This window comes from Equus caballus, chromosome 13 (genome assembly GCF_041296265.1).
Source record: "Equus caballus isolate H_3958 breed thoroughbred chromosome 13, TB-T2T, whole genome shotgun sequence".
Lineage (NCBI taxonomy): Eukaryota > Metazoa > Chordata > Mammalia > Perissodactyla > Equidae > Equus > Equus caballus.
In genome coordinates, this window is record NC_091696.1 from 39,606,401 (window position 1) to 39,632,661 (window position 26,261).

The following is a 26,261-nucleotide window of genomic DNA, read 5'->3' on the forward strand; positions in this document are numbered from 1 at the left end:
AGGAAAGAAAAGGGAAGGATGGAAAGGCTTGAGTGGCAGGATGTGCCTTTGTTCTCATTAGACAGGGCCCCTTGCCACTAGTACCATAGTCCCCCATTATCCATGGGAGATACGTCCCAAGATGCCCAGTGGATGCCTGAAACTGTGGATAATACCAACCCTACATATACTAGGCTTTTTCCTGTATATAAATACCTATGATCAAGTATAGTTTATAAATTAGGCACAGTAAGAGATTAATAACAATAATAAAATAGAAATTATAACAATGTACTGTAATAAAAGTTACCATACATCGTAGCAACCTTAGCATACGGCTTCTTTTCTTTCCTTATTGAGTCAAGAACTTTTACCTTTTCACTTAAAGGAAGTGCTTTACAGCTTCTCTCTGGCATATGTGAACTGTCAGCATCACTGCCCTTGCACTTTGAGGTCTTTATTAAGTAAAATCAGGGTGACTTGAACACAAGCACTGCAATACTGTAACAGTTGATCTGATAACCAAGATGGTGAAGTGACTAATGGGCAAGTAGTGTATGTAGAGTGGATATGCTGGGCAGAGGGATGAGTCAGAGGGTACTGAAACTGCGGAGAGTGAAACCACAGACAAAGGGGCACGACTGTGTTTGGAAAATTGAGGAAATACAGTCTCCTATGCTAAAGGACACGAAGGGCTCTGTTTAGACGAGGGATCAGCACACTACAGCCCATGGGCCACATCCAGCCCACTGCCCTGTTTTCTCTTTCTCTTTTAAAAAGCATCTTTATTGAGATGTAATTCACATACCATGCAATTCCCATTTAAAATGTACAATTCAGTGATTTATAATATATTCACAGAATTGTGCAATCATCACCAAACCTCACCTGTTTTTGTAAAGGAAGTTCTATTGAAACATAGCCACTCTCGTTCAAATATAGTCTATGGCTGTTTTCTCAATGCAGTGGCAGAGTTGAGGAGTTAGACATTACAACAGCGGTGTCATATGGCCCACAAACCCTAAGACAGTCTCTTCTCTTCACAAAAAGTGTTTGCTGAATTTAAATATCATTTTACTTTTAAAAAATGTATAGATATACTTATTTTGAAAGATAAACTCTGGTACGCCATGTATGTCTTGGAGGAGCTGAACATTTACTTTCTTTTGTACATCAGATGTGGGCGCTGTCTCCAACTGTCTTTGCCCTCCTGAGTAAGAACCTGATGATTGTGCACAATGACCTGGCTGTTCACTTCCCTGCCATTCAGTATGCAGTGCTTTACACTTTGTATTCTCATTGTACCAGGTACTGTGTTCAGAGATATTTTTTAAAAATTTTTTAAATTTATTTTTAAAGGGGAAGATGGGTCCTTTCAAGTATAGATCTTAAAAAGTATGTGTTGATTGAACTTGGAATTGCTTTTCTTAAAAAATTAGAGAAGAGAAGATGATCTGAACTTTGTCTTCCAGGCACGACCACTTTATATCTAGTAGTCTGAGTTCTTCATCCCCGTCCTTGTTTGATGGAGCCGTGATTAGTACTGTAACTACAGCTACAAAAAAACATTTCTCAATTATATTGAATCTCCTGGGAATATTGCTTAAGAAAGATAATCTGAACCAGGACACAAGGTAAGTAAGTAGTATTTTATAATATTAACTGTTCCTAACTTTCCTTAATTTGGCTTCCTAATTTGAGAATAAGAAATGAAGGTTATTGGTGGGATAGAGCAGCTTCTTCATTTTGAAGCACTTTAAAATTTGGTTTTATTATTTAATCTAGGATTACTTGTTCTTTCTCAAAGAAATTATATGAAACCTCTCCCCCACAATGTTTTATAGACGAATATACCTATAGAAGTTTTTTTTAATATTATTTGCTACAATTTATTAGTTTAGGGAGGTTTTCTTAAAAGGCGTACAATATTTGACAAAGGGATTTCTATAATTTCAATTTTTGTTTCTTATTGCTTGAGATATTTAAAAAACCAAGAGAAAACTAATGTAAGATTAATGTAGAAGAAGCTGATGTAGAGTTTTAAGACTTTTTTTTTTTTAATGTAAAAAGCAACTGTATAAATTTTGTGTTTCAGGAAACTGTTAATGACCTGGGCTTTGGAAGTGGCTGTTTTAATGAAGAAGTCTGAAACATACGCACCGTTATTCTCTCTTCCATCTTTCCATAAATTTTGCAAAGGCCTTTTAGCCAACAGTAAGATTCTGTGATTCTTTAATTTTATTAATGCTTAAAAAGGGATCTTTGGTAATGGAAGATAGTCATTTGAGTACTTTTCATGACCTGAAATGTAAAATCCCCATTTTAATGACAGATGCTGAATCTGTCTTAACTCGTTTTCATTCTTAGTATGTGAAAATACAGTAGTTTTAAGTGATTGTCACATTTTTCAGCTTATATGAATATTTATAGGTTCCATATACTTTAAAAATTTCCCTCAGAAAACGTTTTGGGTGAAGACTAGTCACTTTAAGCGGATTTTGTTGAATGTATCATTTTCCCAGTGAGGATTTCAGGGAGGGCCAGTGCTTGGTCCATAGTAGGTGGTGCTCACTGTTTGTTGAATGAATGAATAGGTTCAGAAAATTAAGACATACTGGCATATAAATACTTTTGGCGAGCTGAGAGTAACTGTCTTCTAATTTTGAATAGCTCTTGTTGAAGATGTGAATATCTGTCTGCAGGCGTGCAGCAGTCTACACGCCTTGGCCTCTTCCTTGCCGGATGATCTTTTGCAGAGGTATGGGCCACAGATCCTACTGTTTGTCCCTGGCCCTAATGACTTGGAAACATTCCCACACCTGGGTTGACTATTTTATTTTTCCGTAGGTGTGTGGATGTCTGCCGTGTTCAACTAGTCCACAGTGGAACTCGTATTCGACAGGCGTTTGGAAAGCTGTTGAAGTCAATTCCTTTAGATGTCGTCCTGAGGTATAACAGCTATGTTGGGGCAAAGACATTCTGCTGTTTTTACTGCCTCGTCTAGTTTAGGAAAAGACAAGTTGCCTATTACTGAATTAATGTCATATCTCGTATGGCACTTCTCATTGATGGGAGAGATGCCAAAGGATCGAATTGTGCAAGTCCAGAAGAAAATAACACAGTTTTATATTTTTTATGAACTCAATGAGCTCACGATAATTGGCACAGAATAATTCATATAGTGCCAAAATGTGTTCTGTTATTTGAAAAATTAAACTGCAGTCTTTTATTGTTTTGTTTAAGTTAATTTGGGAGCTTTAAGAACCAAAAATTTCAAAGTTGTAATAACATCTCTATATCTATTTTAAAGCCTCAATTTTATTATTTTTTTTACTTCTAAATTTGTTTAGTAAGGAAATGACCCATTTGCAGTATGTACTAACCTTTTAACTAAAACACTGTGCATAACAATGACTATTTTCTGTCTACAGCAATAACAATCACACAGAAATTCAAGAAATTTCTTTAGCATTAAGAAGTCACATGAGTAAAGCACCAAGTAACACATTTCACCCACAAGATTTCTCTGACGTTATTAGTTTTATTTTATATGGGAACTCTCACAGAACAGGGTAAGACATTTCTTTGACTCTTTCATTGGGAAAAGTAATTTAAATATACTTGAATTTCTTGACCCTATGCCCAGTTTTGAGGAGAAAGTATGTCAGGTGTGGTGGAGTAGAAAGTAACATTCTTCTCAAATGGGTTATTTTAGTTTTCAGCAATAGGAAGAGTTGCTCTGAAGATGGTATCTGAAGAAACAAAAGTGGCCTTTGAAATGGAGTGGTGAAATGTGGTTGACAGTTCACTGGTCTGACCCAGTCCTTAGTGCTAGGGGAGGGCTGGGGCAGCGACCTTCTGGAGAGGCTCAGTCCAGTGAATGTTTCACCCTGGTAGTCAGATTGTCATGAGCCAGGTCCCCTACTAATCCCCCCGCACCATACCCCATCCTGTTTTAACTCTAAGAGACCTCCTCAGAATGAGAGGTGGGGATATAACACTTCCCAATTTTACCGGTTTTGCCTTTTTAGAGTAGGAAAAATTGTAGTCCTATACTCCTCTTCCCCTTGCAGTTTTTTTTTTTTTAATTAAAAATGAAGTTGTCATTGTTTGTTAAATATGTGCTGCTTTTCCCAGGAAGGACAATTGGTTAGAAAGATTGTTCTATAGCTGCCAGAGACTGGATAAGCGTGACCAGTCAACAATTCCCCGCAACCTTCTGAAGACGGACGCCGTCCTTTGGCAGTGGGCTATTTGGGAAGCAGCGCAGTTCACTGTCCTTTCTAAGCTGAGAACCCCGCTGGGCAGGGCTCAAGACACCTTCCAGACAATTGAAGGTAATTGACTCTGTGCTTTTTCAAACAGTGATGTAAATATCTTCAAGCTGTATATTACAAAATAATGGATTTTTTGTCTTTGTTAAGAACAGAAATTTGAGGGAATATGACTTATTTAATACTTTATCAGTTAATCTGTTAGATATGTTAGTTAGAATAAGCTTTCTTTGAATGATTGCGTTGGCAACAACGTAGTTGTCTGTTTTTGTTCAAAAACTTAAGAGATTTATGTGGAGAAAACTTTTTTTTCCCCGTAAAATGAAAGATCTTTCATGTTTGGGGTTTTGTTTTTAAATGATAGATATAAAGAGGTTACTTAATAAATGTGAATTTGTGAAACTATCTCCAAGAACTTCTAGAATCTTTAAAAGGGTTCCTTTCAAACTTGGTGTGTTGTCTTTGCTTTTAGGTATTATTAGAAGTCTTGCAGCTCATACATTAAACCCCGATCAAGATGTTAGTCAGTGGACAACTGCAGACAATGATGAAGGCCACAGTAGCAACCAGCTTAGACTTGTTCTTCTTCTGCAGTATCTGGAAAATCTGGAAAAGTTAATGTACAATGCATATGAGGGATGCGCTAATGCATTAACATCACCTCCCAAGGTTGGTTTCAGTAGGCTGTGTTGCTTTGTAGCAGTTTCATGGCCAAACCTGGCAGTGTATGCAAGCCAAACTCACAATGGGCTTGTGTATTTCGTTTATGTATATTTGAGATGTCTGTACCTATGATTTGAACATGCTTTCTCTTTATTTTCAAGGTCATTAGGACTTTTTTCTATACCAATCGCCAAACGTGTCAAGACTGGCTAACTCGGATCCGACTCTCCATCATGAGGGTTGGATTGCTGGCAGGCCAGCCTGCAGTGACAGTGAGGCACGGCTTTGACTTGCTTACAGAAATGAAGGCAAATCTTTCTCAGGTGAGTGGTGTGTTTGAAGTTAATATTAAATCTGTTAATTAGAAAATGTTGCGTTTAATTCCTTTGCTATGATTTAATCTATGGATAAAATAAGTTAAAACTTCTATTCATTTTCAAATCTTTTGATCCAAAATTTTATAAAAGCAGTAATTTCCGAAGGCACCTATTCATATTTTATACTTAGAGCATGTCAGAATATGCATTACTTATGATTAAGGATTAGAACTTTAAAGGTAATTGTAAGAAACTTGTCTACAGAAGAAATAATTTTTATACTACTTTATAACAATGGCTGTATAATGTAGAGGAAGGCATCTATAGTAATTTTATAATGTATGCAAAAGTTTATATAATAATGTTATAATGTATAGGATAAGTACTGGCTTGTAAGTGGGCTCAATAAATACGTGGAATCCAAAAATAGCAAATGTTTACTAATTAAGGTAGTGTCAATAGATGATATTCAAAGACATGAATTAATCATCCTTTAATTCCTGTTTGTTTATATTTAATTTTTGCTTTGTATTTACTTTATGTGTTACTCCTACAGATGCCACAGTTTAGATGTTTGAGCCCTTTTTTTAATTTTGTAAAGACTAACACCCATGTGCTATTAAGGTTCTGTCAGTCACCTTTTGTAGCTACATTATAAGTAACATTTTAAGAACTCTAAGCTAAATAATGTAATATCGTTGTTGTAAAAATAATTGTTAACTACATTTGACTTTAACTAGGCCTAGGTTGTGATCAGTAGAGGTTTGAATGTGAATGGTAGTGAGGTCTGTGGTTACTTTTCTGAATGCCCCTTTCAGGGGAGTGAATTGGAAGTGACCATCATGATGGTGGTAGAAGCACTGTGTGAACTTCATTGTCCTGAAGCCATCCAGGGAATTGCTGTCTGGTCTTCTTCCGTGGTTGGAAAGAATCTTCTCTGGATTAACTCAGTGGCCCAACAGGCTGAAGGGAGGTAAGGCATAAGGAAGGAAGTGGGTGATAGGATTTCTTTGTGTTTAAATCCTTTGTACTTTCTGGCCAACATTGTAGTTAAATGTTAAAATAGCAATGTTTAATTTCAGCAATAGAAGCTTACTATAAATTACTTTACCAGGAGGCATCTTCAGTCTATTCTTTAATTAATGGCAAAGCTTGGGTGCCTTTCTTACTTAGTAGTTATTAGGCAATCTTCCTTGAAACAAGATCTGTCAGTTATTTGTTTTATACATACTTATGAGCTTGATCCTTAATTGATGACCTTTTACATCAGAGTCTGGTACAAATTACCCTTTATGGCTAGCGTACTTGCTCATTAGCCTCTGTACTCAACATTCAGACTCATTTGATTCCTCTAAGTAAATGAGTATGTACCATAAAAGTCTGTTTATATTTATGTACATTTTACCAAATCTGGAAAATGTAGGAGAAAGAAAAGAACTACTCATAATTCCATCTCCAGTGGTAACTCTTAGTTTTGGTGTACATGCCTTCCTAATTCTTTTCTCTCTCATGTATGGTTTTCTTCCTTCTTTTCATAGAAATAGCAGTGTTTCTGCTGGTCACTTGGTTTTACTTTTGCCGCTTGGCAATATTTTAAAAGAGGACTTTGCCATGTTAAATATTCTACATGTGGTTTTTTTTTTACTGCGGAAGATTTGCCCTGAGCTAACATCTATGCCAGTCTTCCTCTATATTGTAGGTGGGTCCTCACCACAGCATGGCCACCAACAAGTGGTGTAGGTCCGTGCCTGGGAAGTGAACTCGGGCTGCTGAAACTGAGCGTGCCAAATTTATGCACTAGGCCACAGGGCTGGCCACTTCTATAATGTAAATTTTAATGATACAATTGTATTTATTTGTGAGGGTAACAGAGTTGAACATCCCTTATTGTTGGACAGTAAGGTTGTTTCTGATGTTTTGTACTAATCTTAATACACCATGGCACTTAATTCTATGCTCATTGTTCTGATTATTTTCTTTGAATTCATCCCTACAAGTTGATCCGCTAGAAGAAAGGCTCTAGACCATAGGCTTCTGATACATGCTGTTACTAAGGTGCCCTCAGGAAAGGCGCTTCCAGTTAACTATCCCGACCAGGAGAGTCACCTCTCCCCTTCACCTTTGTGATACTGAGGGCCACTGAGGAACAAGGACCCTACCACCTTCAGCGGGGAAAATATTCGTTTTAATTTACATTGCTTTACTAATGATGAATAGGAGAACTTTCCCCATATGTTATATTGACCATTTATGGTTTTTAAAAACATAGATTGTGTCTTTTTGGCCTCTTGTTTTTTTCCTTTATTGATCTGTGAGATTTTATTACTCACCAAGATTGTTGATGCTGTCTAATTTCTTCATTTGTAACTTTTTTTTAATGTTTATGGTATGTTTTTCATACCCAGAAGTTTCAAATTATTATGTCATTAGATCTCGTACTTTATGGATCCTTTTCTTGTATTTAGTTCTTCTACTTAGCCTTTGCAAACATTGAGATCAGATACTTACCAATTTTCTCTGTTAGTTATTTTATGCTCTTTTTTTTTTTTTTAACATTTAGCAATCTTTAAATTTATTTTTATTTGTTATGAGGAAGAGATCTAATTTTGTGCAACCCCAACCCCACGCAAAGTAATTAACTCGTCTCAACTCAATTTATTGAGTAATTCAGTCTTCCTAGTTTTTTTGGAAATGAAATATGTGGATAATTTAAAAATAAGACTTTCAATTTGTATTGAAGGTTTGAGAAGGCCTCTGTGGAGTACCAGGAGCACCTTTGTGCCATGACAGGCATCGATTGCTGCATCTCCAGCTTTGACAAATCTGTCCTCACACTGGCCAATGCTGGACGTAACAGTGCCAGCCCCAAGCATTCTCTAAACGGTGAGTAGTCAGTATTTAAGTAAAAAGTTGTAGTAAAATAGTTTGTACCAATGATCTTACTGTGTACTTTTAGATTTCTGTGGTCTTTGAAATCATTCATAATTGCTCTGGATTTCTGTCTCTCTCTATGTATAAAATACTTTTACTCAGGTGAATCCAGAAAAACTGTGCTGTCCAAACCAACCGATTCCTCCCCTGAGGTTATAAATTATTTGGGAAATAAAGCGTGTGAGTGCTACGTCTCAGTTGCTGATTGGGCTGCGGTACAGGAATGGCAGAGCGCTGTCCATGACTTGAAGAAGAGCGCTAGCACTACTTCTCTCAGCCTGAAAGCTGACTTCAACTACGTAAAGTAAGCCTTCTGTTCACTTACAAATTATGATGCGTAACCCAGTAAGCAAAATTGCAGTAGCTTTAAAATTTTCCTCTGTGGCAGAAAAATACTGAAATTGGTTATATCTCCTATTGCAAGATGGTTGTAGTTCTAACACTACCATGCTAAGGATGACTCCAACGTTAGATGTGAGGAGAGTAATCATGCTCTGGGAAAACGGACTTCTGACTGTTGAAATGGTCGTTTGGTATGGATCCTCAGAGCCTATTCTAAAACCAAAATGTATATAAAGAGAAATTTGTCACTGCTTTAGAAAGGATCACATTTTAATGGTTTTGTTTCTAAATTAGGCTTGAATATGTCAAACACATCCATTCTAAAGAAGGCGGAGTTTATGAACATTTGTAAATTAAATTTCTTTTATCTTTTTTTTCTTCTCCTTGTTTTTCTATTCGTTGTTAATCCCTTAATTCAAAATTTGAGTACTGGCTGTGTCCTAGACAGTTGGCTGGGGCGATGAGGGGTCAGTAGCTGTCCTTGCCATTGAGGATCCAGCTTCCAGTGAGCAAATGGGTTAATGAGTCCTTTCTCCACTGAGCATGTACTGCGTACCAGCCAGGGAGAAAACAGACACACATTCTGACCCTTGAGGAGCTGACCTCTAGTGATGGGGAGACACACAGGCAAAAATACAAGGTTGGGGAATGCCATCAGGATGCTGGTGGAACACAGACTTGAGAGAACAGACCTGAAGCAAGAATGATGGGCTTGGAGTGTTCTGGAAATTCTTAGGTGGCCAGTGTGGTTGGAGCAGAGTGAATAAGAGGAGATAAAGGTGGGAACTGTGAAAAGGACTTTGACTCCTAATAAGATAGAAAATCTTAGGTGGGATTTAAACGGGGGGGGGGGCATGTCATGATCTGTCAGTGGTTCACTCTGCTGTGTTGTGAGGAGACTGGAGGTGGGGGGCAAGAGTGGAACCATGTAGACCATTAATTTGTGGGGGCAGAGGTAGAGGGAGGAGAAAACATACTATTAACTGAAGTAGGAACACACAGAGAACAATGAGGCACGTTTAAGGTGTATATGAAACGGGCAGATGGGTTGTTGAGTATGCAATTAAGAATTGGATTTGGGGAGCCAACCTGGGGGTGCAGCGGTTAAGTTCGCACGTTCCGCTTCTTGCTGCCCCGGGGTTCGCCCGTTCGGATCCCAGGTGTGGACATGCACCACTTGGCATGCCATGCTGTGGTAGGCGTCCCACATATAAAGTAGAGGAAGATGGGCACGGAGTAGGCGTCCCACATATAAAGTAGAGGAAGATGGGCACGGATGTTAGCTCAGGGCCAGTCTTCCTCAGCAAAAAGAGGAGGATTGGCAGTAGTTAGCTCAGGGCTAATCTTCCTCAAAAAAAAAAAGAATTGGATTTGGAATTAAGAAGTGTCTAAGCTAGAAAGAGATTTGGGGATCATTTGTGTAAAGGTGATAATTAAAGGCCCTCTTTCCTGTCACTTTATTCTCCAGAGACTTTGTAAGCCACCAAAGAATAGATAAGGCTCTGGAGAAGAGTAAGTGAAAAGGAAAGAGGACCAAGGTCAGAATCCTTTTGAGCATCTTTGTTAAGGGATGGGAGAAGAAGTGGCTGAAGAAAACACAGAGATGTGGAGGAAGGAAGTCTCAGATATAGAAGAACCAGGCTGTAGTAGTCAGTGTTGTCGGAAGCTCCAGAGACTACAAGCAGGAAGAGCTGTGTAGAGATAAGGAGCAGCACCAGGTTGAATGCTGTTGAGTGGTGGAGAAGTTTGAAAATGAAGAGCTTCAGTTATGTTAATTGGGTAGTGAGGTTTTTTTGAAGTCAAGGAGAAGCTGTGGCTGCAGGAGAATATTGTGTGTTTATTTAAATGTTGGAGAGATTAAGTGTTCTTTTAGACCAAGGGGAAGGAGCCACTAGAAAGCAGAGGTGAAGAAACAGGATGAAGACCATTGATTGAAGGATTAACTGGACCCTACCTTTTCTCTGCATCAAGGAAAGCAGTTAAAGTTAGATATAGACAGTTTTGGGAGTGGGTGGTGGATTGGAGCTAAAGGTAGATGAAATGAAAGCCTGTGTGTTTTTTCCTGAAGAGTCAGTCATTAGCTGAAAGTGTGAGGACATCGTAGATCATAGTGGGCACATAGGAAGCCTGTCACTGGAGAAGACTCAGACCCTGTGGTGGCAGAAGTGATAAGTGTGTTGGTTCCCAAACCTCGACAGCTGGTCAGTGCCCAGTAATTATGGCTCACCTGAGAAGCTGATGGTTACGTTGATCCAGGCTTGGGGCTTATTAAGGTGGAAGCAAGTACAGTCAAGTGATGTACATTTTCAGTGCTGGATTCAGGCTGAGATATAAGGGAGAGGACATGGTGAGAGGGACAGGAAAAGATGAGAGATTAGTGGAAAAGAGAGATTGAGAAACTACGTTGTTGTTAGAGAGCAGACGTGAAAGGAGTGAGAACAGAGTAAGGGACCTGAAAGTGGCCATGGGGAGCTAGGAGGATGGGGCCTCTTATCCTAGCCTTGATGCTAAGGCTAGAGGGAAGAATTTCAGAGGTCTCTATTTTCAGATAAGGAGAGGAGATGGAAAGGAAGAATTCTTTGAAAGAAGAGAAAGAGATTTCCTGAAACAGTGGGAAAGGGAGAGAGAGCGAGAGGCCAGCAGTGAAAGAAGGCAGGACCAGGGCATAAGATTGAGATAATAGCGTAGGAGACCTACAGAAGCTTATGCTTCAGTGAGGGATGAGGCCGTGCAGGGAGTTGAGCAGTAGCTTGGGGAGTAGATGTTGATGTTGCCCTGCAGAAGTCTACTGTCAGTTTGTTGGACAGGCCCAGGGACAACAGGCTGCAAAAAGAGGAAGGACACATGGAGGGGATGAGTCTGCTAAACTGAAAGTCTATCGCTGGGCCTTTCCGGTTTGCCACTCCCATTTCAGTGCTAATTAAGATGGTAGTCAGAACTTAAAAATAAAAATACAAAGGGGGCCCACAGGGAAGGAACTGCATCAAAAAGATACTGTGTAACCATGCTGTCTTTTTCTAGAATTTGTTCTGTTTATTTGAATGGTTCTGTAAACTGGATAGGGTGTAATACAAGCTAACTAATGTTTTAATTACAGATCATTGAGCAGTTTTGAGTCTGGAGAATTTGTTGAATGTACTGAGCAGTTAGAATTGTTACCAGGAGAAAATATCAATCTACTTGCTGGAGGATCAAAAGAAAAAATAGGTATTTGAGATGATAATTTTGAAATTAAATATTTTTATGGACAAGTTGTTCAAAATGTTTGGCTTAGTATAATTTACTGGAAAATCTGGAAGTTGTACGTTTATTTTGGGGCAGAGTCCCATGTGAAGCAACAGATTTAGGACTGTTCTGTTTACATTTGATTTGGCAGATAGAAAACAGTTTAATTAAAATTAAGCAAACTAAAAAGAGGCTACAGTAATACTTTGAGATTTATTAGCCATTCTGTTTGAAAAAGTACTAGTAATGTTTACACTAGGTATTGGTCTTGCTTGACTTGATGTTTTTCATTAATTAAGTTCTTTATCACAACTGGAACGTTTTGTAAAATATTTCACTAAAGTTAGTATTTGAGTGTTCTGTATGTTAGCATTGATATTCGAAATTCGGTAAGATTTGCCCAAGTAGGTCTAGATTTGACCTTTTAAATAGTAGATGACTTAGTGATCTTTGAGCCTTTGTAATCAACTGATTTTTGGGGTCTGAGATATAATTTTATGTGCAGTATAAATTTTATATTATCAGAAATGCTTAAACATAGTCTTCTGCTGGTTGAATATAAATATGAAAGGAGGTCTTTATTGGTGATTATTTTTTAATGCTGGCAAAATATCGTATCACTCTTGTGCATTAAAATCAAATTAACTTAATGGATTTATTTAATTTTTAAATTTAACTTCTGTAGATATGAAAAAACTGCTTCCTAACATGTTAAGTCCCGATCCAAGGGAACTTCAGAAGTCCATTGAAGTGCAGCTGTTGAGAAGTTCTGTTTGCTTGGCAACTGCTCTGGACCATGTGGAACAGGAGCAGAAGTGGCAGTCTATAACCGAGTAAGCTCAGTGCTGGGGAGGTCAGGGTGCCTTAGGTGTGCCGTGGGGTCGATATGCGTGCTCTGCTGGGCTGAGGCAGTTGTCACATCACTGCAGCCCCAGTCATGATAGCTTCATTTTAGCTGTAGGAGTCGTATGATGTGTGAATGCCACTTGCAGTATATACTGAGACTGAAACTAAATAAAATGTGAACTCTCCCCAGAGCTGATGCCTTGACTTGCTTATGTCATTTGCTGAAGAGCAGGCTGCGCCTCTGCCTTCCTCTGCTTTGGAAGCCAGCATGGCAGCACCTTAACAAACTGCTACTCAGTGGGATACTCAGTGGTTACAAGTTGAAAACCTCATTTGTTAATTAACAGTAAATATTTTGTTTCAGAAACGTGGTAAAGTACTTGAAGCAAACCTCCCGCATAGCTGTTGGACCGCTGAGACTTTCCACTTTAACAGTCTCACAGTCTCTGCCCGTTCTCAGTACCTTACAGCTGTATTGCTCTTCTGCTTTGGAGAACACAGTTTCTAACAGACTTTCAACAGAGGTGAGTATGTGTGTGTTTTTACCAGGATAGTCTTCTGAACATCACTAGACATTAATGTAGAACAAAGATTGTTTGTGAGTTTTTAAAATAGCATTTGTAGCATTTGTTGGACAAGCTAGTAAATCCAGAAATCTAAAATGCCATTTTCAGGCAGATTTTCACTTGAGAAATATGTGAGGCAGATGGAAGAATCTAAGGTACATAATGTCAAGAATGGCTAATTTAAAAATTTTGGGGGGGTGAGGATAGGGGTTGGTGTATATAAATATATTTTCCCTGGAAAGATGATATAAATTTTAGATTTGACTAAAACAAGATACCCTCTCCACCTCCCAAATAGGATAAAGTGTAACCAAAGATAGGCCCTTCCCAAGGGAATTATGATCTTTGAGAATCTGTTTATAAAGCAGAAGTTTTGTTTTTCTGTAATTTAGCTTCTGCTTTATAGTAAATATGCTGTGGTTATTTTCTATAAAAACTTGCCTACTATGTTGGTAAGTATATCCATAAATTAGACTTAGTATTCTGAAAGATTTCTTTTTTTTTTTGGCAAAACAAAAATTTTCTCTTAGAGTGCCTTTTCCTCTTGTGGATTAGAAGATATAACGAGAAGGGGAGAGTTTAGTGGATAAACCTGGAATCGAGCTGAAGTAGCTGACCTATGGGGATGTATCTGAATTCAGTCTACAAACACATAGAAGCCTGTTTACGTTACATAGTTTTGGTTTTTCTCTGGTAGGACTGTCTCATTCCACTCTTCAGCGAAGCTTTGCGTTCATGTAAGCAGCATGATGTGAGGCCATGGATGCAGGCATTAAGATATACCATGTACCAGAGTCACTTGTTGGAGAAAATAAAAGGTAACTAGGTTGGTTTTTTAAAATAGTTTTGTTGAGAGATAATTTACACATTGTAAGCGTTCAGTTTGATGAGTTTTGACATGTCTTCACCTGTGTGACCAATATAATCAAGATAGAGAACATTTATCTTGCCCCGAAAGGTTTTCTTTTCTTTTTCTTTTGAGGAAGATTAGCCCTGAGCTAACTGCTGCCAATCCTCCTCTTTTTGCTGAGGAAGACTGGCCCTGAGCTAACGTCTGTGCCCATCTTCCTCTACTTTCTATGTGGGATGCCTACCGCAGCATGGCTTGCCAAGCGGTGCCATGTCCGCACCCGGGATCTGAACCGGCGAACCCCGGGCTGCTGAAGTGGAACGTGCAAACTTAACCACTGCACCACCAGGCTGGCCCCTGAAAGGTTTTCTTATGCCTCTTCCCAGTCATCTGTCCCATCTGCCCCATTCTGGGCAACCACTGATTTGCTTTCTATCGTTGTAGAATAGACTTGTCTTTACTGCAGTTTTGTGTAAATGGAAAGATACGATGCTGTGTGTGTCTGTGTCTGGCTTTTCTTGCTCAGCAGGTTATTTTTAGGTTCACCCATGTTGCATATATCAGTAGTGCGACCCTTCCTATTTTTGAGTAGAAATGATTGTGTGGATGTACCACAGTTTGTTTATCTGTTGACCCTTTGACTGATATTTGAATTTTTTATTTGTAAAGCTGCTGTGAAATTCACGTACGAGTCTTTGTATGGACATATGTTTGTGTTTCTGTGGAGTAAATGCCCAGGAGTGGAACTGTTGGGTCACATGGTTTCACTTGCAAAACAGGCTGGCAGTTTCTTATAAAGTGGTCGTACGTTTACGTTCCTTCCGGCACTGGAGTGAGTGTGTAGTATCTCATTGTGGTTTTATTGCCTTTTGCTGATGATTAATGATGTTGAGCATCTTTTCATTTGCGTAGTGGCCATTGTGTATCTTATTTTGTAAAGTGTCTGTTCAAATCTTTTACCCGTTTTTAATGAAGTCGTAAGAGTTATTTATGTGTTCGAGATACAAGTTTTTTTAATCAGATGTAATGTACTGTGAATGTTAAATTTTTTTAAATGCTTCAAATGAATAGTTAAGAGAATTAGTATTTGTATAAATAATTATGTTTAAGTTCCATTTTTAAGAAAGAACTATCTGTCATGTTAAAGGGATGTTAGGATATATTATTTTGCTCTAAAATTGAAAAGTTGCTGGAATTCTGTAGAATTTTAGTCGAAAATGTGGCAGCTGGGGTTACTGAGTAAATTAAATATTACTCAGAGGATATTAAATTTGAAGTCAGCTAATGCTGGGATGTGGCCTTGCACTGCAGAGTGATTACTGGCAACTGACTTCACCTGGACTCTTAATGCCAAACTGACCTGGGCTTGGAACCTTAGCCCAACGTTTGCACGTTGAGGGACCTTAGGGCAAGTCGTTAGACTTCTGAGTCACTTTCCTTGTCAGTTATGGGGATTGCCCCACTCATGAGACTCCTCTAAGGATTATTGGAGGTGAGACAAGGCATATAAAAGCACTGACACAGAGCATGGCATAGAAAAGGGCTGCAAATGTCATCATCTCCCTTCTCATGCTTCCCATAGTGCACAGGTTTTAAAGTTGTGAAGCACAAGTCAGTAAGCCAGCAGGAATACTGGGAGACAGAACTCCACTCCTCCTCACTTTTCTTTCTTGATTTGGCAAGTGTTTATCAAGTGTGTGCTTTGTGCCGGACACTGTGCTTGAAGTTGGGATGTAGTGGTGAACAAGACAAACCTGTTTTCTGCATTCCTAAGATCACAAGGGTCCTAGAGTCTAGCAGAGAGACCGACGTCAAACAAGGGACAGCACTGTGGTGTGTTGAGTGGAAGTGTACATGCATGGAGCTAAAACAACATGCAACGTGGGTACTGACTTAATCCTAGAAATCAGAAAAGGACTTGGGAAAGAAGTAACGTTTAAGTTGACACCTGAGGGAGGTAGAGATGAGAAAGAAGGCAGAATGATTTAGTTAGAAGGCCAGTGGAAAGAATGAAAAATTCTTAGATGACTCATTTCGCCTGAGGGAGAGTGGGAAGAGATGAAGCTGGGCGAGATTGAGATTGGAATGGAATGCAAGGTAGCACTGTCTTGCCAGGCAAATCCAGGAGTTGGGGCTTTGTCAGAAGCGCAGTGGTAAGCCATCAAAGGGAAGTTAATTGTTCAGATTTACCTTCGTGTAAGATTACTTCACTTGCAGATTGGAAAATGGATTAGAAGAGGACAACTGGGGACAAAGGGACCAATTAGGGTGAAGTCCCTGGTAAAGGTAACCAAAGTAGCGGCAGTAGGGACAGGAAAAAGCAGATATGATATGAGGGTTGAAAGTCTAAGATGACTGCCAGGTACCTGCTCAGGTAGGCAGCTTGATCGTGTGCCTTTCCTTGAGAAAGGGAAAACAGGAGAAGGAAGTAAAAGGTTTGGAGGGTGGTGGACAATGATTCCACTTGACGGAGGTTAAAGTGCCCTTGAAATACCTGAGTGTAGGTGGCTGGTAGGCAGGTGAGACTCAGGTGTCAGGTCTGGGCTGGAGATAAAGATTCAAGAGTCATCAGCATTTGTATGGTAATTGAAGCCACAGGAGCAGATCATATTGTCCAGGGAGAGAGTGCAGAGTGAGAAGAGTAGAGAGCCTAGGACCAACCCTGAGGAACACCAGTTTTAATGGATGGGTAGTGGATGAGAAGGAGACTGAGAAGGATTCTCGAGAAAGGTAGGAGTAAACCAGGGGAGAGTGGCATGGCAGAAGGGCAGAGGGCACTCACTCAGGAAGGGAGGAGGAAACCAGGGGAGAGTGGCATGGCAGAAGGGCAGAGGGCACTCCCTTGGGAAGGGAGGATGGTCTGTCCAGCCTTACCCTCATTCCCCACCCTTTGGCCTAGGCCCTTTCCTTAAAGGATGCAGAAACTCAAAACTTAATTTCTTATAGTGACTGATTTTTACTTTTGTATACATTTATTTCAACAAGCATTTATTGTTCATTGTATGCCAAGCACTATGCTAGCTGCTGGGGATTTAAAGATGGTGAAAAAATGAGTTATCTTTATTTAGGGAGAGGGTGGGGAAGGGAATAGTTGGGGAAGAATTTTTTGGCTGTGTTTCCGTGCAATCTGGGACTGGACCAATCAGACTAATAAAACGTTTTCTTCTTTCCAGAACAAACAGTTCCAATTAGAAGCCATCTCATGGAATTAGGTCTAACAGCAGCAAAATTTGCTAGAAAACGCGGGAATGTGTCTCTTGCAACAAGACTGCTGGCACAGTGTAGTGAGGTTCAGCTGGGAAAGACCACCACTGCACAGGACTTAGTCCAGCATTTTAAAAAGCTCTCCTCTCAAGGTCAAGTGGACGAAAAATGGGGACCTGAACTTGACATTGAAAAAACCAAATTGTTGTATACAGCAGGTTAGTGAAATGAATTATGGTTAATACACGACTATAATAAAAATCACGTGTATGAATGTTCACTGTGTTGGTGTAAAGCAGTAATAGAAAAGATGATTTTTTTTCAACTGTTGCAGAACGTTTGAGTCCTGAATAATAAATTATGTGTAATTGACTTAGCTCTATAATTTAGTACTTTTAAAAGAAGTAATTTTAGTAATTAAAGAGATGTTTCTAGACAGCATTGATTAGCACTGAATTTACATGTTTTTAAAAATTCATTATTTTACCCCCCAAAGATATCCATCATTTGCTTTTAAGGCTTTTCTAAGGGCTGCTATTTTGGTTTTCTATAGGCCAGTCAACACACGCAATGGAAATGTTGAGTTCTTGTGCCATATCTTTCTGCAAGTCTGCCAAAGCTGAATATGCAGTTGCCAAGTCAATTTTGACACTGGCTAAATGGATCCAGGCAGAATGGAAAGAAATTTCAGGGCAGCTGAAACAGGTTTACAGAGCTCAGCAACAGCAGAACTTCACAAGTCTTTCTACTTTGTCAAAAAACATACTCACTTTAATAGAACTGCCATCTGTTAACGCTATGGAAGAAGAGTATCCTCGGATCGAGAGTGAATCTACAGGTAGGGTTTCTTTCTCTTGATAGCTTTAAAATATTAATTTTAGAAGTGGTTTTTTCCCCCCTTTTAAAGTTTACGATATTATGCTGGCTATAGTTTGCCACAAAAAGTGTCTCTATGGAAATTTAGCATATTATATTGCCTGGAAGTGGCTAAAGCATTATTTCTTTCTTTTTTTTTTTTTTTTTTGAGGAAGATTAGCCCAGAGCTAACATTTGCCAATCCTCCTCTTTTTTTTTTTTTGGCTGAGACAGACTGGCCCTGAGCTAACGTCTGTGTCCATTTTCCTCTACTTTATATGTGGGATGCCTGCCACAGCATGGCTTGACAAGCAGTGCATAGGTCCACACCCGAAATCCAAACCAGTGAACCCCGAGCCGCCAGAATGGAACATGCAAACTTAACCGCTGCACCACCGGGCAGGCCCCTAAAACACATTTCTGTAGTGTCCAATGCCACTCTTCTTCCTGGACATACTTCCCACCTTCCTAATTCGTGGTGCTGTTATGGTCTTAGATGTTGTTCCAGATCCTGGCCCCAATATCTAAAATTCCATCTCATACCAGAAGGAGCAACAATGATACAAAATAGTAGCCTGTGGTCCCCTTGACTAGTGGAGCACAGAAACTACAGAAAGATTCAAGTTTCACTTCCTAACACTGGTGCTAGTAACAGAATGGTACCCGATAAATAGGGTAGTTAATTCATTCAGTGTTTGAGTGCCTATTATGGTAGGCACCCTTGTCCAGTTTTCACAGATTGGGAGATGATTAACCTCTTTGCTAAAACATGAGAATATACCTTTATTTTGTTGTTGTGAAGCCTAGGATTTTAATTACTTACATTGGTCTTATAAAATAACTCTATTGTATGTATTGTAGGGTCCTCATATTCATAGGGCATGTGGCTTGTGATCAGTATAAATCTTCCTATTGGCAGTTGGCACGGTAGCAGGCGGTTTCTTCACTGTTAAGCTGGGAATAGAGATATTAACCTTGTGAATCTCTGATTGAATGGGGTTGTATACTCATCACCTATGTACTAATTTTGCCAGAAAATCTAAGCTGAATCTAATCATAAGGGAAATAGCCATTCAAATCCAGAATGCGAGACCTTCTCCCACACAGTGTCGTGAAGGACATTGATGCGTTTTACAGGGTGATACTTTCAGCCGACTTGAGAAGTTGAGCAATTCATTTCAACTTAGTAGCCTTTTAGAAAAGCATAGGACAAACGTGTGCTTCATCAAGTTCTGTACTGTAATATTATGGAACTTAATGATTGTTTGCAAGTAGTAAAATCCTGAAATGTTAATGAGAGTGCTGTTAGAAATTGATGAATGTGACATTGCTGACTTCTTTCATTATTTTTTCTCTGCCATGCAGTGCATATTGGAGTTGGAGAACCTGACTTTATTCTGGGACAGTTGTATCATTTGTCTTCAGTACAGGCACCTGAAGTAGCCAAATCTTGGGCAGCGTTGGCTAGTTGGGCTTACAGGTGGGGCAGAAAGGTTGTTGACAATGCCAGGTATGTATGTTGAAATGTGTTTACTTAACGCATTGCAAAATAGTGATTTAAAATGTCTGCTGGTATGGTAAAGGTAGCTAAAATGCTGATGACTTGTTTATTTTTACAGTCAGGGAGAAGGTGTTCGTCTCCTGCCCAGAGAAAAATCTGAAGTTCAAAATCTGCTTCCAGACACTGTGACTGAAGAAGAAAAAGAGAGAGTCTATGGTATTCTTGGTCAGGCTGTGTGTCGGCCAGCAGGAATTCAGGCAAGGAAAACGTGGTGCAGCGTTTGGGGGAAATAATGTCAAGATCACTGTCCTCATTCATTGATTTTGAGGAAGCTGTTCACATGTACTTGATTAAATATTGTTTCAAATAAAAACTCTGATTTTTAAGATGGAAGTGAATTAGAATATCTTTCTAAGAAGAATGTAATTTCTTGAGAAATTGTCATTTCCTTATAGCCCTCTTAAAAAAGGTGAAGTTCATTTTATTTAAAGTAGATTTCTCTTTTAATTGTTCTTTTGATCAGAAATTAGGTTCTTAACACTAGCTTGGGAGCTTTTAAAATATGCCACTCCCTGAGTTCCACCCTAGATATTCTGGGTGGAGTGTGTGTGTGTGTGTGTGTGTTTACGCGTGCGCGCATGCGTCTGTCTGTCTGTCTGTGTTTGTGTGTCTGTCTGTGTGTGTTTAAGCTCACATGGTGATTCTAATCATATAGCCAGCGTTGAAAACCAATGGGTTAGATGATCTATAGGATTTACTCCCTTCCCTCTCAAATTCTGGAATGTTGTAACTGTTAAGTATTTGTTGCGGACTTAAAGGTTTGAGTTCTCTTTGCTGAGCTAAGCTGTGTTGATTCAGTTCTTGCTCTGGACTTCAGCGCATTTCAGTGTCTGCCCAAGCTGGTGTTGTGTCATGTACAGGACTGTACTGTGTATGTTCAGCCTCAGACTTTTGAACAGATTATGTTTAATTTTCTCCAGGCAGATTATTATATTGTGACTTAGAAGCATTTAAAGTCCAAAAATGAAAGTCCTTCATCTGCGTTAAGTGCTTCTATTCTTCTTCATTAGCTACGTTAGTAAAGATATCATAAAGAGAAGCATATTGGCATTGATTTAGCATGTATAACGCTACGTATGAAGTAATTTGGTCTTTCATAAATGAGAAAAGTGTTTTATATGACAGGAAAATCATGTACATTTCTCCCTTTTCAGTTTATGTTAAGAGAAAATAATAGCCTTTTATGCACAATTTTTCTTCAGGATGAAGACATAACGCTTCAGATAACAGAAAGTGAAGATAATGAGGAAGATGACATGGTCGATGTTATCTGGCGTCAGTTAATATCAAGCTGCCCATGGCTTTCAGAACTTGACGAAAGTGCAACAGAAGGAGTTATTAAAGTGTGGAGGAAGGTTGTAGACAGAATCTTCAGCCTGTACAAGCTGTCTTGCAGTGCATATTTTACTTTCCTTAAACTCAATGCTGGTCAGGTAGGTAGCACAGTGTCGTGTTTTAGGAAAGCTTACTTGAAATGTCTTTCCTAGTAGACGAAAACGGTATTCTGACTTGTTTTCTTATTTTTTCTGTTTGTCTTTGGCTCTTAGATTCCTTTGGATGAAGATGACCCAAGGCTGCATTTGAGTCACAGAGCGGAGCAGAGCACTGATGACGTGATTGTGATGGCCACATTGCGACTGCTCAGGCTGCTCGTGAAGCATGCCGGCGAGCTTCGGCAGTATCTGGAACACGGCTTGGAGACAACACCCACTGCTCCCTGGAGAGGTGATGGTCTAAATAAAGTGTTTCAGGAAAAATTATTTCTGGGTAAAGACAAGACAGTGAAAAAGCAGACTGCTTTATGTTTATTACTTGAGTGTGTTACAGAATTGCTACATTAGTTCTTGGGTCACCCTGGACTGCTGTTAATCACTTCCCTCTCACCTTTCAGAGAAGCGGAAGGCTGAGAAGCAGAAGCCTTATATATACAAAATAAATTTTGGAGAGAGTGGTAAAAATAAGTTTCAAAAAATTTCTTATACTCTTTGTAAAAATTGTCTCTGCCTTTTATAGGTATTCGCAGAAAATACATTTCTCTAGAACACGTTTGGGTTGCTCTGGACTTTGATTATAGCTCTGTTCCCTAACCCTGACAGATGAGGAACTATTGTGTATGGTTCTTTGTTATCACAGGGAGAAATTTGAGGCCCTTAGAACTGATGCTGACACATACCAGGTTTTATCCTTTTGCATCCACGATGTTGACAGTTTTTAATAACTTTAAAGTATTTTTCTTTCTTCTTATCCTGAAGGAATTATTCCACAGCTTTTCTCACGCTTAAACCACCCTGAAGTGTACGTGCGCCAAAGTATTTGTAACCTTCTCTGCCGTGTGGCTCAAGATTCCCCACATCTCATACTGTATCCTGCAATAGTGGGGACCATATCACTTAGTAGTGAATCGCAAGCTTCAGGTATGGAATGTTCAAGTACTGCTACTTTAAGTATAAATTATTTTGCAAATGATATTTGTTAGGTAAGTTTTTTTGAGCTTTATGTTCCAGAGTTGATAGAGTCTGTAGTCTTTTCAGTAAGAACAATGACCATTGACTGAGAGTAATTACTATGTGTCTGGCACTAGGACGTCTGCTGTACACATTATCTTCAGTCTCACAGTGACTCAGCAAGGCTTGGAGAAACGGAGTTGCTCTCTCAGGTTCACTGAGCCGAGTGACTGGCGGATAAAGATGGAAACCAAGTTCTGGACTGTGGCTGGGAGAGCACTTTATTTCTTGAGACTCAATTAGTATCTTTTCCCCCATTTGTCTTCTGTTAGCTTATCATATTAATATAAAAGCTCAGCTGTTAAAAAGACAGAATATCTATGATCTTTGGTCAATTTAATACACAGAAGGCCAGTTAGTTAAATGAATGCTCTGGAGTCAAAGAGATATCGATGTTTTCCCTAACTCAACATATGCACACGGAAGAAACATCCAAAGTATACCTTATTCTCCCATTTCATTATAGGAAATAAGTTTTCCTCTGCAATTCCAACTTTACTTGGCAATATTCAAGGAGAAGAATTGCTAGTTTCTGAATGTGAGGGAGGAAGTCCCCCTGCTTCTCAAGATAGCAATAAGGATGAACCTAAAAGTGGCTTAAATGAAGACCAAGCCATGATGCAGGATTGCTACAGCAAAATTGTGGATAAGCTGTCCTCTGCAAACCCAACTATGGTGTTACAGGTACAAAAAGCCCAGCTCATACGTTTGTAAACAATTTTTATTATAAGCCCCCTAAAACACCCCAACAATCCCAACCTATAAACAAAACCCATAAAAACTGTTATGGAAATAATATTTGCCAAACAAAGCTTTTAGAATAATGAAAATTGGTGTTATAGATCTGTATTGATGGGCAGAATCACTAAGCAGGGTTCTCTAGATACTGAACAAAAGATGCACACATTTAGTAGCAGTTTCCGGCGTGTGCAGAGCTGTGCTGTGTGTAGTCTTGTAGATGAGTGCATTTGGATGTGCCGTGTGTGCAGGTTCAGATGCTTGTGGCTGAGCTGCGCAGGGTCACTGTTCTCTGGGATGAGCTCTGGCTGGGAGTTCTGTTACAGCAGCACATGTACGTCCTGAGACGGATTCAGCAGCTGGAAGACGAGGTGAAGAGAGTCCAGAACAACAACACCTTACGCAAGTATGTTTCCATACACTTTTACTCAGACAGTGAAGCTGCCTCTTTTTTTTAATGTAGAATATACATAACAAAATTTGTCATTTTAACCAATTTTAAGTGTCTGATTCAGTTATATTAAGTTCATTCACAGTGTTGTGCCACCATCATCATTGTCACTTTCCGGAACTTACTTATCATCCCAAACAAAAGCTCTCTGCCCGTTAAACAATACTTCCCCTTTCCGCCAACCTCAGCCCCTGGTTACCGCCATTCTCCTCTCTAAGTACCTCACATAAGTGGAATCATACAGTATTTGTCCTTTTGTGTCTGGTTTACTTCACTAGGCATGATGTTTTGATGGTTCATCCATATTACAGCATGTAGCAGACTTTCTTTCACTTTTTATGGCTGAATAACATCAATTGTAGGGATGTACCACACTTTATTTATGTCCTCATCTGTCGCTGGACACTTGGGTTGCTCCTGCCTTTTGGCTCTTATAACCGGTGCTTCTGTGAACATTGGTGTACGAGTCCCTGAGTCCCTACTTTCAGGTATTGTGTGTGATCCAGTGGATGTGCTGGGTCATGTGGTAGTTCTCTGTCTAACGTGTAGAGGAACTGCAGGACTCTTTTCCACAGTGGCCACACCGTTTTACATTCCCACCAAAAGTGCACAAGGGTTCCAGTTTCTCCACATCCTCACCAACATTTGTTGTTTTCTGGTTCTTTTGATAGTAGCCATCCTAATGGGTGTGCAATGATATCTCATTGTAGTTTTGATTTGCATTTCCCTAATTACTAAGAATGTTGAGCATCTTTTCATGTGACTGTTGATCAGTGTTGATCATTTGTATATCTCCTTTGGAGAAATGTCTATTCAGATCCTTTGCCCATTTTTGAATTGGCTTGTTTGTTTTTTGTTGTTGAGTTTTAGGAGCTCTGTGTATTCTGGATATTAATCCCTTATCAGATATGATTTGCAAAATATTTTTTTTCTTATTTTGTGCAGTCTTTTCACTCTTGATAGTGTCTTTTAATACACATAAATGTTTAATTTTGCTTATAAAAAAATTTATCTTTTTTTCTTCTGTTCCCTGTGCTTTGTGCCATATCCAAGAAATCATTGCCAAATCCAGTCTCAAGAATCCTTTCCCCTTGTTTTCTTCTAAGAGTTTTAAAGTCTTAGCTCCTAAGTTATGGTCTTTTGATCCATTTTGAGTTATTTTTTGCATCTAGTGTAAGGTAAGAGTCCAGCTTCATTCTTTTGCAAGGGAATATCTAGTTTTCCCATCCCTGTTTGTTGAAAGGAGAAACTACTTCTTTCTTACAAAACTAGTTTTACAATTAGCTTTACAAATAAAGCTATTAGAAAATTTTGTAAAGCTATTATAAAGTATAATTGTAACGCTATTTATTACTATGTTTTGACTTCTTTTTTGATACTGTTTACTTACATTTGATATGTTTAAATTGTTCCTAGTTTGTATAAAATTCTTTGTCTTCCTGGTCAGAGAAGAGAAAATTGCAATCATGCGGGAGAAGCACACGGCTTTGATGAAGCCCATTGTGTTTGCCTTGGAGCATGTACGGAGCATCACAGCGGCCCCTGCCGAAACGCCACATGAAAAGTGGTTTCAGGATAACTATGGTGATGCAATTGAGAATGCCCTAGAAAAACTGAAGACACCATCAAACCCCGCAAAGCCTGGAAGCAGCTGGATTCCGTTTAAAGAGGTACAGAAAATCTCAAAAATGCTTCTAAAATGGGAAATTCCCCATGGGATTAAATAAGGGGACTTGCCTTACTTGGAACATTAGAGAAGACTTTGTAAGCCTATGGAAGGTGGCCTATGACCAGTTGCTTATAAGGAACCTAGAGAAAAGTGTTTTTCTTCATTTTGAGCATCTGGGGACGAGTGGGCCTAGGGTGGCAAATTTTCGTCTCTAGAGGGTTCACACTAGGCGGAATGTATTGTAAGAAATTAGCCAAGGAAGAGGCTCTGGCCTTGAGCTAAATACTGATTGCCTGCTGTGTTCTTCTTGTAAAAGATTAGGAAATTTAATGTTGTGCCTATATAGTTTTTCTTGGGGGGGGGTGTTCAAATTATCTATCAGACAGTATAGTCACATATAACATCATCAGTTTTATAAGTAATTATTTTGCCTTCAATTCTGCATAGACTGTTTGGGGATGTTCAGTGTATTTAAATATTTGAGAATACTTATCTTTTATGTTCTGGTCTCCTTAGTGCTATGTTTTCTTTGGTTTGTATTTTTATAGCAATGGCACCATTAGTTGGTTGCGCATATTTATTACCTATAGCTTTTTCTTGCTTTTCCTTATCCCTTTTTTCTCTATCCTTTACCTTTATTGCTCCTAACTGATTACCTTACTTAACTTTAGTAATGAGAAAACTATTAAAAGATACAGTGCAGAGAGAAAAAGTACACCCAACTTTAACTATAAATGCAAACAGCTAAATTCAGTGGAAGCAGCTGGAAGCACAAGACAAGAACACTAATGTGGAGGGGCGGGGTTTGTGATGTGGCGCCTAGCTGGGACCTTTCCCCTTGCGTGCCAGCAGTAGTTTCTGGCTTCTTTGTCTCTTTCTCAGTAAATCGACTAAGAAGCACAGAAGAGGAGATAGGAGTACTTTTTAAAACCCGTGTTTGGGGGGGGGGGGGCGTGGCGTGTTGTGTGTGTGTATGAATAAGCCATAGAGAAATTTTTGTGATGATAGTGTATATTTTAAAGAATAATTTAAAAAATTAGCGCAACCAGAGGCACTGACAACTAGAAGAAAAAAAGAAGAAGATTGGCAACAGTTGTTAGCTCAGGTGCCAATCTTAAAAAAAAAAAATTAAAATGAATACGTGTGTCTCCCTTCCTCTTTATCTGTAGTGCAGCTAAAAAAAAAAAAAAAATTAGCTGAAGAAGTAAAATTTTTGAAAAGTCCACAAGCACTGTTCTGAATTTTGAGTTAATCATTACCTACTTTTTGAAAAATAGTTTTTGTTT

General features: G+C 39.1%; 1 protein-coding gene across 2 annotated transcripts in view; it reads left to right on the plus strand.

The window, feature by feature from the left end:
* SMG1 (SMG1 nonsense mediated mRNA decay associated PI3K related kinase) overlaps nt 1-26,261 on the plus strand; it is a 93,177-nt gene that overhangs the window by 40,790 nt on the left and 26,126 nt on the right. For both annotated transcript variants that reach the window (XM_023616260.2, XM_023616261.2), the window contains 26 exons: nt 1,157-1,287; nt 1,452-1,613; nt 2,075-2,193; nt 2,650-2,737; nt 2,827-2,928; nt 3,411-3,551; nt 4,117-4,316; nt 4,726-4,922; nt 5,078-5,239; nt 6,052-6,206; nt 7,974-8,116; nt 8,267-8,468; nt 11,604-11,713; nt 12,417-12,564; nt 12,942-13,101; nt 13,841-13,961; nt 17,167-17,415; nt 17,751-18,035; nt 19,418-19,562; nt 19,672-19,810; nt 20,816-21,046; nt 21,161-21,338; nt 21,866-22,027; nt 22,584-22,801; nt 23,107-23,261; nt 24,754-24,976. In XM_023616260.2, the coding sequence (XP_023472028.1) occupies nt 1,157-1,287; nt 1,452-1,613; nt 2,075-2,193; nt 2,650-2,737; nt 2,827-2,928; nt 3,411-3,551; nt 4,117-4,316; nt 4,726-4,922; nt 5,078-5,239; nt 6,052-6,206; nt 7,974-8,116; nt 8,267-8,468; nt 11,604-11,713; nt 12,417-12,564; nt 12,942-13,101; nt 13,841-13,961; nt 17,167-17,415; nt 17,751-18,035; nt 19,418-19,562; nt 19,672-19,810; nt 20,816-21,046; nt 21,161-21,338; nt 21,866-22,027; nt 22,584-22,801; nt 23,107-23,261; nt 24,754-24,976 (4,326 nt within the window). The remainder of the gene's footprint in view (nt 1-1,156; nt 1,288-1,451; nt 1,614-2,074; nt 2,194-2,649; nt 2,738-2,826; nt 2,929-3,410; nt 3,552-4,116; nt 4,317-4,725; nt 4,923-5,077; nt 5,240-6,051; nt 6,207-7,973; nt 8,117-8,266; nt 8,469-11,603; nt 11,714-12,416; nt 12,565-12,941; nt 13,102-13,840; nt 13,962-17,166; nt 17,416-17,750; nt 18,036-19,417; nt 19,563-19,671; nt 19,811-20,815; nt 21,047-21,160; nt 21,339-21,865; nt 22,028-22,583; nt 22,802-23,106; nt 23,262-24,753; nt 24,977-26,261) is intronic.